The sequence below is a fragment of the Canis lupus genome, chromosome 34 (genome assembly GCF_011100685.1).
Source record: "Canis lupus familiaris isolate Mischka breed German Shepherd chromosome 34, alternate assembly UU_Cfam_GSD_1.0, whole genome shotgun sequence".
In the NCBI taxonomy this organism is placed as follows: domain Eukaryota; kingdom Metazoa; phylum Chordata; class Mammalia; order Carnivora; family Canidae; genus Canis; species Canis lupus.
In genome coordinates this window covers 35,695,726-35,710,463 of record NC_049255.1, presented here as the reverse complement: position 1 = coordinate 35,710,463, position 14,738 = coordinate 35,695,726, and the positions used below count along the sequence as shown (strand labels likewise).

Below are 14,738 nucleotides of genomic sequence, written 5' to 3'. Positions count from 1 at the left end.
TGTCAGGTTTCTGTGCTGTGATGTAATTTCCTCCCCTTTCCACACTGTACTCTTTGGAAGGAAGCCAGAGTCCACAGCTGGCACTTAGGGAGTGAGGAGTTACGTTCCTTTAGGGTGGAGTCTCTACATAATTTCATTCTGCAGAGATTTATCTCTTCTCTGTTTATTAACTCATTTACTTATATCAATATAGACTCCTAGATATTTACTTTGCACTTTGGATTATGATCCAGTACTTCATTTTGCTGCTTACACTATCTTCAACCATTGGAGGCTGTTTCAGTTGGCACCTATACCCCTATGGCTGACACATCCCAATCAAGCACTTCCTTACTTTCTGACACTGTAAGATGCTCCAGGCTTATCTTGTGTATTCCTTGTTCTGGTCCTGGAATCAGCCACTTCTCCTGGAAGCCTTGATTCCTTTTATTAAAGAATGATGTCAGAACCAAGATTTGGGCCCTAGGTGTGCTCGTTGCTACTAGCGTATCGTTTCTTTTAGGCCCTCTCAGCTGACACAGCAAGGAAATATATACCTGTATATTGAACCCATTATGTACACATATCTACAAATGTTTCCATATATAGCCATCTGTGTTACATTAAATAAAAGGTTTATCCTGCTTTCTTCAACTCTGATTCACTAACACATGGCTCATTCTAGCTCCCTCCACGTCCTTACCTGGAAATTCCCACTCCAGCAGTGGGAAACCTGGCTCTCAGGCATTCATTGCAGCAGTATCTTTTTCCATGCCTCCTGAACTCTCTTAATGTCTCCTTTCTAGGAATGCAATATTGAAATTGCTTCTTTGGAAATTTCTTCCCAAACACATCGGTTCTAACTGATATTTAGATTCAGTCCGTCTACTGCTCTAGTTTAGTAGTTTTGAAGTAAGCATCTTGCTCTGCATCTTTTTAGTCTGGACTCATCTTTTCATCTTCTCATCTTTTTGTTTGGATCTTTAACATATGTCTCGTCTCCTCTGTCCCAGAGATGTCAGAAAACTGGCATGTTTCTTCTTTCTTGAATTGAATATTTCATCAAATGTTTGGACTTTGATTGGATCCCAGAGACCAGAAATTTAAAAAAAAATGTATCTAATGAGAGAAACAGGCCTTGATGCCTTTATTTTTAATAAACCCACTTTGAAAGAGAGGCAGCTGCTGCTACAGCATGTCAGTGAGGTCCACACTGGAAACTGAAATCCTGTGGATGAACCACATGACCTGGTTCTCAGTTTCCCTTGATGCTATAGTCTGTGCCACAAGACACATGCGAAATGTTTCAGCATCAGTCTCTGCTCTCATGGCATATGTCAAGGTCCTGTTACCTTCTCCATTACATCTTAAAAACAAGAACAAAAAAACAAACTGGAAATAAATCTAGCACACTGTGGAACAATTACAGAGGTTTTAAAAAGTACTACATATTGGTAAACAGCGTAGCTGATGGATGTCCTAGGAAGCCAGAATGCCCTTAATTGATATTTCTACTCCATAAGTAGTATAAATCCATGTATCAAATGATTGCGTGTTGCACTCCTACTCTGTGCCCAGCTCCACACTGGGTATAGCAGTGATGAGCAGAGATGGACGGGACTGCCCTCACAAGCATGTGTTCTTTCTTTCTTTCTTTCTTTCTTTCTTTCTTTCTTTCTTTCTTTCTTTCTTTCTTTCTTTCTAATTTAAATTCAATTTGCCAACATATAGTGTAGCACCCACAAGCGTGTATTCTAATGAGATAGAAGGAGAAAGTTACAAGGGACTCAAAAAGACAAAGAATCACAAATTGTGATGAGAACTAATAGGACAGAGGGTGAAGAGAAAGAAGAGGGGTTGGTAGGATAAGACCCAGGTGCTGAGAGAAGACTGCTCAAGGCAATTTATCATTTAAGATGAAGCATCGGGGGATCCCTGGGTGGCTCAGTAGTTTAGTGTCTGCCTTCGGCCCAGGGCGCGATCCTGGAGACCCGGGATCGAGTCCCACATCAGGCTCCCTGCGTGGAGCCTGCTTCTCCCTCTGCCTGCATATCTCTCTCTCTCTCTCTCTCTCTCTCTCTCTTTCTGTTATGAATAAATAAATAATATCTTAAAAAAAAAAAAAGATGAAGCATCATTGAGATGAGAAGCAACCAGCCAAGAGCCAGGGTTGGAGACAGTTTTCCAGGCAGAGGGAACAGCATGTGCAAAGTGCAGGTCGAAGAAGGAACCAGCTCTGACCCCGACGGCAGCAGTTCTGTCCTTGAGGAGTCTGAAGCTTGCTCACGAGGGCTGCTGTGTGCAGAGGAGGTGGAGACGGGATGTTGCAAAAGTGGGGCACCTGTTCAGGCATCAGTGCCACATTACAAATGAACTAGAATGTACACTTAAAAATGGTGAAGATGGTTAAACTTTATGCTACATATGCTTCTTTACCACAATTTGAAAGACTTCAAGTAACCAAGAAGCAGGCGTTCCCTAAACATACATCTCTGGTTCTGTTGTTCCTTCCCATCTCAGACCAACGGGAGCCCCCGGGAGCACAGAGCAGTACAATGTGGGAATGGTCGGCACGCATGGGCTGGAGACCTCTCACGCGGACACTTTCAGCAGCAGTATTTCAAGAGAAGGAACCTTGATGATAAGAGAGGTAAGCTGGTGTAAAAACCGTGTAGAGGAAGTGCATTTCTTAAGGCTTCAATACTAGAACTTTCTCGCAGAAAGCTTTATAAGCCTTGTGAATCTTGTGAATGGGGCCCGGGGACAGGGGACCCTGTGCTTCTAAATGGCTGAGTGATTTCAGTTGTCCGCCACCTTCTTTCCCGTACCCTTCAAAGCTTCTGCAAGTGGGACTTAATTACGTTAATCCCAATTCTTCAGTCGGAGCAATGCAAATCGGAATATAGATTTTGAGCTTGAGGATATAAAACTGGCAAATCTAGATGTTTCCTACAGCAGGAAAACAGAAATGAATGGTCTCTCTCAGTAGCATCCGAGGCCCTTGTTATGCCTCCTCCCCCCATGGCTTTATCCTTGTGGATTTTATGGAGAAAATGCTTAGAAGTTCCAAGAAGTGGTGATATCATCTTACCTAATTAAGTCAACATTAAAAAGGCTGCTAAGCTATTTTGATGAAAGAACAAAGGAATATGCAGATCTACTCGAAAATGTACCTTAGCACTCTGTACGATTGGGTTTTTTTTTTTAAATTCAAGGCACATCATTTCATTTGAGTGGGGGGGGGCATGTGTTCCCTTGCACATGTCCTCCCACAGGCAGCACTTCCCACAGCGTCTGTGCCAACCAGAAGGGCCTTGACGAATCAGAATTTGTCTTCTCTCCTTTCTCACTTCATCGTCACCATGCAAGTCTGACACCAAGTCTTTGCTTAGAAGGAAAGTAATGGCTGGTAACCTGATGTCCCCATGGGTCGGTGCTATCATGTATAAAATTTCGTAAATGGTAGATGACTCATAGGATGACTTAGAGGATTGGGTGAGTTAATAATAAATGTGAACACAGTTGACCCCTGAATAACACGAGTCTGAACTGCGTGGTTCCACTTCCATGTGGAGGTTTTTTTCAATGCGGTCTGATATTGGTATTTTCTTGCCCTTATGATTTTCTTAATAACATTTTTCTTTTCCCTGGCTTACTTTATTATAAAACCACAGGGTATAATACATGTGCAAAATATGTGTTCATCACCTGTTTATGTTATTGATAAGGCTCCCAGCTAACAGTGGGCTATTAGAGTAGTTGAGCTCTTGGGGAGTCCAAAGTTCTATTCAGATTTTCAACTGCACCAGGAGTCAGTGCCCATAGCCTCCGTGTTTTGCAAGGGTCAGCTCTATTTTATTTTATCTCACTGTCACCACAGAATCAAGTTCTCCTTTTGCTTGTTATCACTCCCCACTCTTGCCTCTGAAACAATGTACATCGTCTGTCATTCTTCAGCCAGGAGAGCTTGGGAAACTGTAATGGCAGGCTTTGCTCTCCCCAAGAAAGAAAAGAACTGTAGTTTTGAGATGAATAAGGCCTTTGAAATAATAATTGGGAGTAGGGCTATCACTGGAGGAGTAGTTCCCAGAGCAACTTGCTAGAATCTCATTATATGGCCTTGCTGAATCTTTGAAGTAGGCTTTAAAGAGTCCTGTCATGCAAGCCTGAAATAAGAAGTGGACTTGGCCGTGCAGTTGGCATTGCGTAGTGCTGGTGTATGAATCTCCCGGTGTGGTGAGGGGGTAATTCCAGTGGACGTGTAGAAGGCTGCTATCACTATGACTTGCTACTGGGAAGACTTGGGGGGAAATGTTTTGGAATGCGTTACTCTGACTCCACACAAAGGGACTCTGATTTCTGATGCAGTTCAAGATTTGCTTGAGTCTTTGTGACAGAGTCAGGACCTTGACGAAGATTATCAGGAGACACACTTTCAGTTGGGCGGCCCGAGATACCCGAATGGCTCCACGTTGCTGAAAGCACTCCAGTGTTCCGCGACCGCAGCCGATCACTTTGAAAACAGCACTCATCTGATCTGTTGAGGGCCCCAAATCTCTTCGTCTCTCAGTTTCTAAATTCCACCTTAACCAAATGTGGACTTTTAAGATAACAAACCTTGCGTTGGAGTCCATTAAAAGGAGAGGTGTTCAAATGTTGACTGCAAATAAAAGTATGTCCCTGACAGAACAGTAAGAAAAGAAAAACTCGTAATCGAACTTAGCTTAGAGGGTGCTGTTGTTAAGTCCCCCAACATGGACATCAAGGAGAACTCACTCAAGTCAGCATTCTCATGTGAGTGGATAGGATGGTTCCAGAGGAACATACTGGCTCTACTATCCACACTCTCGCCAAGATACACAAATTTGGTGCATGCCCAGGCCCCGTGGTTTTCTGTCTCCCTGTCCTATGGCCCTATAAGACCTTTTCCTACTCTAATTCTAGAACACTCCACACCAGCTGTCATCCCCCACTTTGTCCATAGGGCCTCATCTACTCGAAGAGCTACTCCCCCTTCCTCCTTCCCCTCCTGCCCACTCCTTGCCCAGCAGGTCCCTGTGGGCCTGGCTCAGCCTTCTCGTTCTCCTTGAAGCCTCTCTTGGGACTCCACGGGCCTCCGTCCATAGCATCTTTCTTACTGACCAGCTGGTAATAGGAAGTAATAGGAAAAAGAATCCGCTTAAAACAGCTTAAACAAGGGAAGAAGAGGTGGGGTAGGTGTCAGAGAGAGGGAAATAAAAATTCCGAGGTATTTCATACACGGAATCCAAAGGCAAAGAGTAAGTCAGGACTCTGTGCAGGGCTGGAACCAGAAACTAAAACAGGTGAGGAGCCCAGGCAGCTCTCTTGCGCCCATCTCTGGCTCTCTCACGGCCTGTCTCTCCTGTCTCTTCTGCTTTCCTCGATGCCTGTGTCTCCTTTCCCTCATTTCTCTTTCCTCCAATTTCTCCTTTGTTCTTTCTACTCCACAGACCCGCTTTCTCTCCCTTTGCAGGCACAAGCTCTCACCTCCCCCACCTGCCCCCCAGTTGCAAGATATGCGCCACATCCCGCCCGGTGCAGCTGCCCCGCACGCACTGACCAGTGTCCTCAGACCCAACACCAAACGCAAAAGGGAACTTGATCCTGCTTGGCTCAGTGTCCACGCCAAGTCCAGTCGCTGTGGCCGAGAGCAGAACCACCTAGTGTGGCAGCGGCCCCCCGTTTGCAGCACTTAGAACCTGTGTCGCTTGGAGCAAGTCAGCAGAATTCTCTGCACTGCAGTTTTTCCATCTGCAAATGAGGATAATGGAAGCTAGCCCATGGTGTTATCTTAAGGACAGTGTGGAATAACATACCTAGAGCGTTGGCATTGTCCCAGACACGTGTGTTGCTCAGCACATCTTAGTGCCCGCCCCCATGGGAATGGCGAGAGCGGAAAGTGTCTAGAAATTGTTGGGCTCTGTAAGGAGGTCCTCAGGGGCAGGGCTGTGGTTCATTGATCTCTGCATTCCCAGCAGAGTGCCTGGCGCACAGAAGGTATTTAATTCTAAGGAGCTGACTGCATGGACCAAAGGTGATGACTCAGAGTGGGGAGATTCAGGGGTCACCACTGGATTCCTTCAGGCTTCTCACTGTCGGGGCCTTTTCCCCTTCTTAGCCTCTTCAGGTCTTTCTTTGATAAGCAGTGTGTCTGCATCCATTTTTGGCCCGAGTCAGAATGCTGGGGAGAGAACAGAGAGCCCGTAAAACTCTAAAGAGACACCCTGTGTGATTTATAGCTACTAGGAGATTGGGGGGAAATGTTAAAAAAAAAAAAAAAAGCCTTTCAGCTTTTGAACAGAAGTTAGAAGGAAGGAAAAGCTGCCCAGTACACATAAAATTGGAGACGGTGAGATGAATCAGGACCAAACCCCATAAATGTCATTTAGAAGACAAAGTGTTCCGTTCAGAGAGCACACGTTGCGGGTGGGTACCAGGACAGACTGAATCCAGAAAATAGCCCTCGCTGGGGCAGCTTGCAGGCCACGAGCAGGTTGCCAAGAAACAGAGGGGGCCTCTGCCTTCCAGTTATTTCTCAAGCTCCCTGGTAACATGCATTCCATGTACCCCATCCCCTCCCCCAGAAAGTGCCTCCTTTCACTTGTCACCAGAAGCAGGTCCAGAGTGGTCATTGCAAGACAAGGACAGGCTCTGGATGGGGGAAGCCAGGCTGGTGAGCACATGCCAGCCAGCCCCAAAGAAGGCATGGAGTGTTATCTGCGTCCTCTGATCCTGGCTGATTCCTCCACGTTCAGCAAAATGCTTTACCCTTAGTGGACACTCAGTAATGTTAGATGGATGGAAGGAAGGAAGGAAGGAAGGAAGGAAGGAAGGAAGGAAGGAAGGAAGGAAGGAAGAAGGGACTCATTACTAAGTCAGGTCTGTTTTAAGAAACCTCGGTGGGCTGGTTGTGTAAATATAAATTGGAAAGCCAGGCCTACGGAAGCAGAGCTGTCTTTTAATCTTGTATTTCTTCCCTGGGATTTTTGGGAGGCTTTGCTCTCCAGAGCAGTGGTTTCCAAATTCTTAGGTCATACAGTCCCGTCAGTAAAAATTTTAGGGCCATCGCACATAATTACAGTGTATTTTTTTTAAGAGGTAGCACAGACACAGCAGTTGGGAGAGGAGGGAAGGGCAGAGGGAGAGAGAGAGAATCTTAAGCATGATGCGGGGGCTTGATCTCACAGCCCTAAGATCCTGACCTGAGCCGAAATCAAGAATCAGACGCCTAACCAACCGAGTCACCCAAGGGCCCCATAATTACAGTGTATTTACTCACAAATCATGCATGTGTCCTACTGCATATGTTATATGTATGTAATCCTGGGAAGGACATGAAAAAGGGATGCTATAAACATTTCAAATTCTTTGCTAGTCACGATGACTTCCATTTTTTACCACAAGGCACCATAATTGCTTGTGGGAGATTCAGGTTAATGATAGCAGACATAGACACCTAACTCTGGGAAACGAACAAGGGGTGGTGGAAGGGGAGGTGGGCGGGGTGTTGAGGTGACTGGGTGACGGGCACTGAGGGGGGCACTTGACGGGATGAGCACTGGGTGTTATGCTATATGTTGGCAAATTGAACTCCAATAAAAAAATTTAAAAAATATAAAAAATGATAGCAGACATAAACTTGTAGTTTCAAATAATCTGTAGATCATTTCAATACATTTTTTTGGTAACTCCTGTCAGATCTGATTAATTAATCATTGTTTTGATCTCACGACTGACAAAGAGCCCTGGGAGTTGGGTTGATACTGTCTCTGAATTTTCTTGGGGCCCATGGATTATTAGCATCATCTCATCTCAACCTGTTCGTTTCAGCAATATCTGAATATCTTCAGGTCATGTATATGTCTTGTGGGTTTGTGTCATTGTGAGCTGGTAGTATAATCTGCAAATCTGGTCAGCTGGTGTGTACGCACAAATACTGCAGGAGGGGATCGGGCAGGTACACACCTCTGATGCTTAGTCCCTCCACCTGCCTGTGGCATTCCTGTCTTCCCACAGGGAACCCCCACATCTGTGTGACCTCTGACTGCTCCTCATGCAGAAGCAAAAGACCCCATGGTCAGTCCAGATACTAAATATTAACAAAGTCTAACGTCTTCTTTATTTTCTTAGTAAAATAGAAATGTGAATGTTATCATCCCACACAGCCCAGCGGGTCCATTTGGAGACCACTGTGCCTGTCCTGTGTGAGGAGGGATGTGGCTCTGAGGCCCTTGCCCTCTCTCTAATGCTCCTCATGTGTTACGCCCCCTCAGACATCTGGAGAGAAGAAGCGATCTGGCCACAGTGACAGCAATGGCTTCGCCGGCCACATCAATCTTCCAGACCTGGTGCAGCAGAGCCATTCCCCAGCGGGGACACCAACCGAGGGCCTGGGGCGCGTCTCCACCCATTCCCAGGAGATGGAATCCGGGACTGAAGTAGGTGCTGGGCAACAGCCAGGACAGCTCTGTTCTCTCCCCAGGGCGCAGGGGCGGGGGGCCTGAAACCCTTCCAGCTTCAAGAATGGGCCTTGCTAAGCTCCCTGAAATGTGTTCAGTTGGTATCTACCATAGAACTACTTATGCAAATACTTAACTAGAGGAAAATCATAGAAGCACAGCGATAAAAGGTTCTTAGGTACCATCTGGCCCAAAATCTGTTTTTACAGATGAGAATACTGAGGCTCAGAGAGGTTAAGTGATTTGCCCAGGGCCACATCTGGTTTGTGACAAATCTAAGTAGAACTGGGATTTCCTATCTCCCGGGCCAGTGATAGAAACTTCAGCCTATAGAGATCCCAAGGCCAATAGTTGAGGGTCATGTTTACATTAATTTAGGCAACCTAAGTTTGACCTAAAATGAGGTTGAAATTATTTGTTAAATGAAAGACAGAAATCAATGAATAGGTTCTCCAACCGTTCCTCTTCCAAAACTCCAAATTGTATGGGGAAAGGAGAAATAAGATGCTATCTTTCCTGAATAGAAACAGTCCCTGGAAACAGCCTGAACAAATAGTCTGTTAGGAAGTGCTCGTGGGTGGTGTTACCCAGCCTTGACCAGTGGATGAGTTCATGGTGCTTGGTCATGTTTCATGAATAGTCCTGTGAATCACACATAGGCCCTGAAGGGAATTATGAAGCCTATGCACTGGTGTTTTTGATGCCGTCCACCCACTTTTTATGATATACCCTTTGGGTTCTGAAGTTATTGAGCAGATGAGCTTTGTTTACCCTGAGGGAAAGAGCACACAGGTGCATTGGAAGGCACGGCATTTCCTCTGGCGACTTCACGCCATGTGGGCAAATTTTCTCTGCCTGAACCCCTCTCGTGGTACCAAAAAGAACCCCAATGGGATTGTCCAATCAATGGTTCAAATGATTCTGCTGCTGGTTCAAATTCTGCTGCTGCTCCAGCTCCAGGTGGGAATATGAGTACCTGCGCCACCTCCTTCACAGACCTCTGTAGATCAAAGGAGAAGATGCATGTGAAAGCCCTCTATTTGGAAGGAGTCCTACCTTGTAGAGGGTGAAAGGGTTTTGATTTCATAAGGCGGAGGGGGAGCCTTGAATTAAATCAGGTTGGATCTTTGTGGTTTTCTCCATATGTGTTGAGGGGTCTTGAGATGTTTTTATTTTTAAGTAGAAACCTAAAAACAAAGCTGAAAACTAAAAGTTTAGTTAAAGACATTTGTCCTAAAAGGAGATATTTCTTAATGTTGAATGCAGGTCTGCTTGTGATATTAAAAAGGACTTGAGTATGGGAGAGGGAGGAGAGAGGGCAGACAGGCTGGGGAGGTAGTTACTATACCTTCTTTGGCAAAGCTGAAATACGGACTCCCACCCCATGAAGCCCTGATGTTTAGCTTGCTGTTCCCTAGTCTGTTTTGACTTCATGTCTTTACGGTGCCATGCAAGCCCTTGAGATTTATTTTTTCAGTAAGCCCTCGAGGTGTGCACTGTCTACAAACCTAGTATCTTCATGAAGTCCCTAAATAAGGCGTGTAAATATAAGTATCCTTTTAAGGAAACCATTCCGGGAAGGAGAAACTCCATCCTGGGCGAAATTGCCCCTGAATTGAGGATTTTAAGGCTTCTTGAGCCAATACCAATCCACTCACATCACCAGGCTAGTGTGCAAGGGCCCAGAGGCTCCGAGAGGGAGCCTTCGGCAGACTGTATGGGATGAAACGCTACTATGTGGTCACTTCGTTTATTGCCAGCCTTTCTTGAGACTATATGGTCAATGTGAGATTGTTTTTATTCAAGGGAGAGAGGAGTTCTATGGCCACGGCCATCTTACCATATTGTCCTAAATGTAATAATTTGCTCACTGCAACTCTTGCAGTCTGACAACTAATGGGGCCCTGTAGAGGCACAATGGCTTGTTGGCAGCCAAGACCAGGAGGAGAATTGAAGAATCTGTTTAAAGTCCAAGCTAAGTATTCCTAGTATTGTTCATCCTCGTAGAATTTATTTATCTGCTTTTCTTAATCCTCTTGCATATCGATTAGTACGGTATGGGGAGCAGCACGAAGGCCTCCTTCACCCCCTTTGTGGACCCCAGAGTATATCAGACATCTCCCACTGATGAAGATGAAGAAGATGAAGAATCATCAGCTGCGGGTAAGCAAGAAGGCCCGGATGTTTTAGAAACAGCTTGGTTTTCCTGTCTGGTACGACCTGGTAAAGAAATTAATTATTGGCCCAGTAGTTAAGCCATTTTCTGCTTAGGGCCTGCCTTAAAGGGAAGTCTTTCTTCTTTTGTTTTGTTTTTATTATTTTTATTATTATTATCATTATGATTTTTGTAGGATTTCTAAAACAATTTCTTTCTCTCCATTTTTTTTTTTCATCTCTCCTATTTTGCTTCTGGTAGGAACCCAGAGGTATCCAGGGGCCCTGGGAAAAGCTGTTCCTAAGAGACCTACAAACTTACCGCATACTTCTCAAAAGCAATTTCTGGGTACAATGCTGTGCACGCAGTAGGCAGTTAATAAGTGCGTGTCGAGTTGTGTTGAGTTCTAGGTGTGTGCTTCCTACCACCCGGGTCTGGCTGATATAGAGCAGAGTCTTGCTTTTTGGACTTAACGCAACTCACTAATCATCAGGGGAAGCTTCGGCCAGTTTGTCAGTTGATGATACAGAATTTTAAAAAGTAGATCTTTCCTGTGTATGATACAGGAGATAGTTGTGTTCAATTTTGTGAGATGAATACCTAGTCTCTAAACCACCCAAGTCATACCCATAAGTCTGTTTTACTAATGGATAAAATACCGCTTCTGTGAATGACTTCTACTGTCTTCTACTAAAACAATGTATAAAATGTGCATAGTTGCAGAGTTTCTCTGCCTTTCCTGTAATGCCCACTAAACAAGGAGAAATCGTAGTGTTTTGAAGTGCCTTCTCCGTATCTCCACTGGTTGTTTTCTAAGGTGCCACTGACTTCTCTGATTCTTTTTCTCAAAGCTCTATTTACTAGCGAACTTCTTAGGCAAGAACAGGCCAAACTCAATGAAGCAAGAAAGATTTCAGTGGTGAACGTAAATCCAACCAACATTCGACCTCATAGCGACACACCGGAAATCAGAAAATATAAGAAACGATTCAACTCAGAAATACTTTGTGCAGCTCTCTGGGGTAAGTGCTGCTTTTTACCACTCTTTAATACATCAACCCTCAAACCTTAGGAGCCTGTGCAGCTTCCCGTCAGGAGAGCAGTGGCTGAATCATGGATGTCAGAGTCCCAACTCCGGACTGTCTTGGCCTCAGGAGAGATCAAGAGCAGGTTTACATGTAGCAAGAACTGATAACCTAATGCCCAAGATAATGAAGATCAGACTCGAAATGGCCTCATCCCATAATAGTGATGGACTAAAGTCAACAACAGTACAAGCTACCACTTACTACACACCCACTGTGTGCCCAGCACTGTGTGACGTGCCCCACAGTCTACCTCTGTGAGCTGTACGACATCCTGTAAGGGGAATGAGGGCATCACCCCCCATTTCACAGCTGGAAAAGCCAGCCTAGCATATTTGAGTGAATTGTTAAAGGCCAGCCGTAGCAAGATAAAACTTTGAAAAGGGCAGCGCATGATGAACTTTCCCTTTTAGTTGAGAAGTTCCTATGAAAATGATGCACAGGTTGTAGCTGACCTCAAACGCAGTTTAGGTAGGATGAGATTCTATTATAGTCCTGGTCCGTGTTACTGCAAACATTACATACTGATTAAAAAAGGACGCATCTGTATCCATCTAAAATATAAAATACTCGGCCTACTTTGGGGTACCACAGTTTTAAAAGCATTTGAGATGCTCAGAGACGTGGATGAAGGCTGGAAACCATTTCATGGGAGATGCAATGGAGGGAGTAAGTCTCTGTCCTCTGGGGAAGAGATAGGAGACGAGATGGTCATGTTTAATATGGAATAACTTACGGGCAAAAGAATAGACGTTTATGTTAATCAAAAAATAGATGTACAAAAGCAGAAGTTAGAGAGTTCATGTTCATATAGTCCACTGCACAGTGGACCCTCAGTGTGCATGTGTGTTGCAGGACAAGGGAGGTGGAGTTAGTTTGCCTAGTGACGAATTTTCAGGATGGCAGCTATCCAGACAAGACCACTAACCTGCTAGGGATTTTGTAATAGGGATTAGTGCACAGGGTACGGGAGATGGGCTGCACGAGGTTTAGATACCTGGTGGTCCCTTACAACTCCCAGGCTGTTGACACCTCCACTTGCAGTGGCTTGTCATTTCCCTGACAGCAGAAACTTGAGGGTATGAGACATAGGTGAGCTTTGGTGTCAGAAGGAGGAAGGGCTTTCCTTCCAGTGGGGTATGGAAATAGGGCACCCTGCTGTATGTTGAGGGCGGGTAGGCTCGAAATCCCTGCATGAACAGGGGTGGGGATAAACCTTGGGGAAGTCTCAAGGTGGGATTTATCGAGAGAGCCAGGGAAGGGATGGGTGTTACAGGAAGGGAGTAAAGGCTAGTTGTGCCGGTGTCGCAGCTGTGCCCAAGGCTTCTCGTGAGAAGGACTCTACGCCAGGTAGTAAACAGCCGGATGTAATGAATGCTGCTACCACTTTATAAAAGAAAACTAATTTTATTACAGGAGGGACAGTGATTTAATTACTGTGACAGAGCCTCTACTTCTTCACTCCCTGCTGTGGTACCTACTTGCCCATTAGTTTATATTAACAAGCCACAGTTTCTCAGGTTTTACAGGGACCCCGCATGCAGAAGGTTGAAGCACATAAAAAGTCAGTCTCGAGGTGCTCCTTCAATTTGCAGGTGTAAACCTCCTGGTGGGAACAGAAAATGGCCTGATGCTTTTGGACCGGAGTGGGCAAGGCAAAGTCTATAATCTGATCAACCGGAGGCGATTTCAGCAGATGGACGTGCTAGAGGGACTGAATGTCCTGGTGACAATATCAGGTATGTTACTGGGATGACCGAGACCTCCGGGTCTGCACGGGTGGGAAAGGCCATCACCTTCGTTCTGAAAAAGCAGCAAGCTCTGTCCTCCTGGCTAACAGTGACACGAGGAATTATAGCAGGCGGGCCAGAGTGAGATCACCTGGGGATCCCACCCTCCAAAGGGAAACCTCTCACCTCTCCATGATCTCTGAATCAGGCCGACGTAGCACAAAGGCTGGATGTTCATAGGCCTTTAACCTCTGCCGGGACTCAGCAAGGAGCTTTTGAGGTCTGAGCTCTGGTCATTGCTACCTATTCTTGGGTGGAGAGTATCAAAATGTAGGCCTCCCAGAGTGGAAAATGTTGTAAGCAGGAGCTTCTCTGGTCTCTTTTCTCTCAAGAACCATTCTAGGTTATCCCCCTTTGATGTTTCAGCACATGCAGTCGGCCCATTGGGTGGCTGAGTCTGCAAAGAGATTCGAATGTGGGAATCGTTACCGCTACGCTATGCAGCTTTCTGGTCCCCAAAAAAGAACTTTAAAGAACTAGGGACACAGAAGTGAAGGCCTTATTACTGACAAGTTAACAATATAACCTAAAAGAGTCTGTGTTTATTGAAAGTTCTTTGCTTTCTGATGATGTTTGAAGTTTAATAAACAATGACCCTTTTTTACCCCTGCCTTCCCATCCCATCCAGTATGAAACCATTGCACCTGTGCACGTTAGAACCACTTGAATGGGTGGGAAAAACCCAGGATGCACCCGAGACCTGGGGGTCGGAATCCCTGGGAGTACGGCCCGGGTATCAATAGTTATCAGACTTCCTGAGGTGTTTCCTGTGTGCAGCCAAGTTTGAGAACTATGGCTCTATACTCAGCCATTGTTTCACAAGGAGAAAACACAGGGCTACTGGGTTCAACCTTGAATAAACTTTAGCTCTTGAGCCATATTTCTGTTTTGAAAAACCGCCTTCACTTGAGGCTACAATTCCCTTTCTTCTACCTTTCCACAGAATACTCAAGAGTTATATCTCTTTTTATTCTCCCCCAAAAAGAGTTAGCTGAGTAAGTTCTTCTTGTATTATCATTTGAGCTTAATTCGGTGTAGTCTTCTTTTCTGGTTAATTGCTTGCTTGACTGCTAAGCTACCAAATCCTTTATTTTTTTTTTATTTTTTTTATTGGAGTTCAATTTGCCAACATATAGCATAACACCCAGTGCTCATCCCATCAAGTGCCCCCCTCGGTGCCCGTCACCCAGTCACCCCAACCCCCCGCCCACCTCCCCTTCCACTACCCCTTGTTCATTTCCCCGAGTTA

At 45.3% G+C, this 14,738-nt stretch overlaps 2 protein-coding genes across 23 annotated transcripts in view; one reads left to right on the top strand and one right to left on the bottom strand.

Annotated features, from left to right (window-relative positions):
- TNIK (TRAF2 and NCK interacting kinase) overlaps positions 1 to 14,738 on the top strand; it is a 376,466-nt gene that overhangs the window by 346,820 nt on the left and 14,908 nt on the right. For 4 of the 8 annotated variants that reach the window (XM_038583888.1, XM_038583891.1, XM_038583889.1 and 1 more), the window contains 6 exons: positions 2,500 to 2,629; positions 8,274 to 8,438; positions 10,511 to 10,622; positions 10,876 to 10,962; positions 11,466 to 11,636; positions 13,295 to 13,438. In XM_038583888.1, coding sequence (XP_038439816.1) covers positions 2,500 to 2,629; positions 8,274 to 8,438; positions 10,511 to 10,622; positions 10,876 to 10,962; positions 11,466 to 11,636; positions 13,295 to 13,438 — 809 coding nt within the window. The remainder of the gene's footprint in view (positions 1 to 2,499; positions 2,630 to 8,273; positions 8,439 to 10,510; positions 10,623 to 10,875; positions 10,963 to 11,465; positions 11,637 to 13,294; positions 13,439 to 14,738) is intronic. The other 4 variants (XM_038583893.1, XM_038583890.1, XM_038583894.1 and 1 more) reach the window with 1 other exon arrangement.
- Positions 13,099 to 14,738, bottom strand: part of LOC119867530 — a 115,753-nt gene continuing 114,113 nt past the window's right edge. For 12 of the 15 annotated variants that reach the window (XR_005384010.1, XR_005384018.1, XR_005384016.1 and 9 more), the window contains one exon: positions 13,099 to 13,886. The gene's annotated coding sequence lies outside the window, so the exon portion shown is untranslated. The remainder of the gene's footprint in view (positions 13,887 to 14,738) is intronic. The other 3 variants (XR_005384012.1, XR_005384013.1, XR_005384007.1) reach the window with 3 other exon arrangements.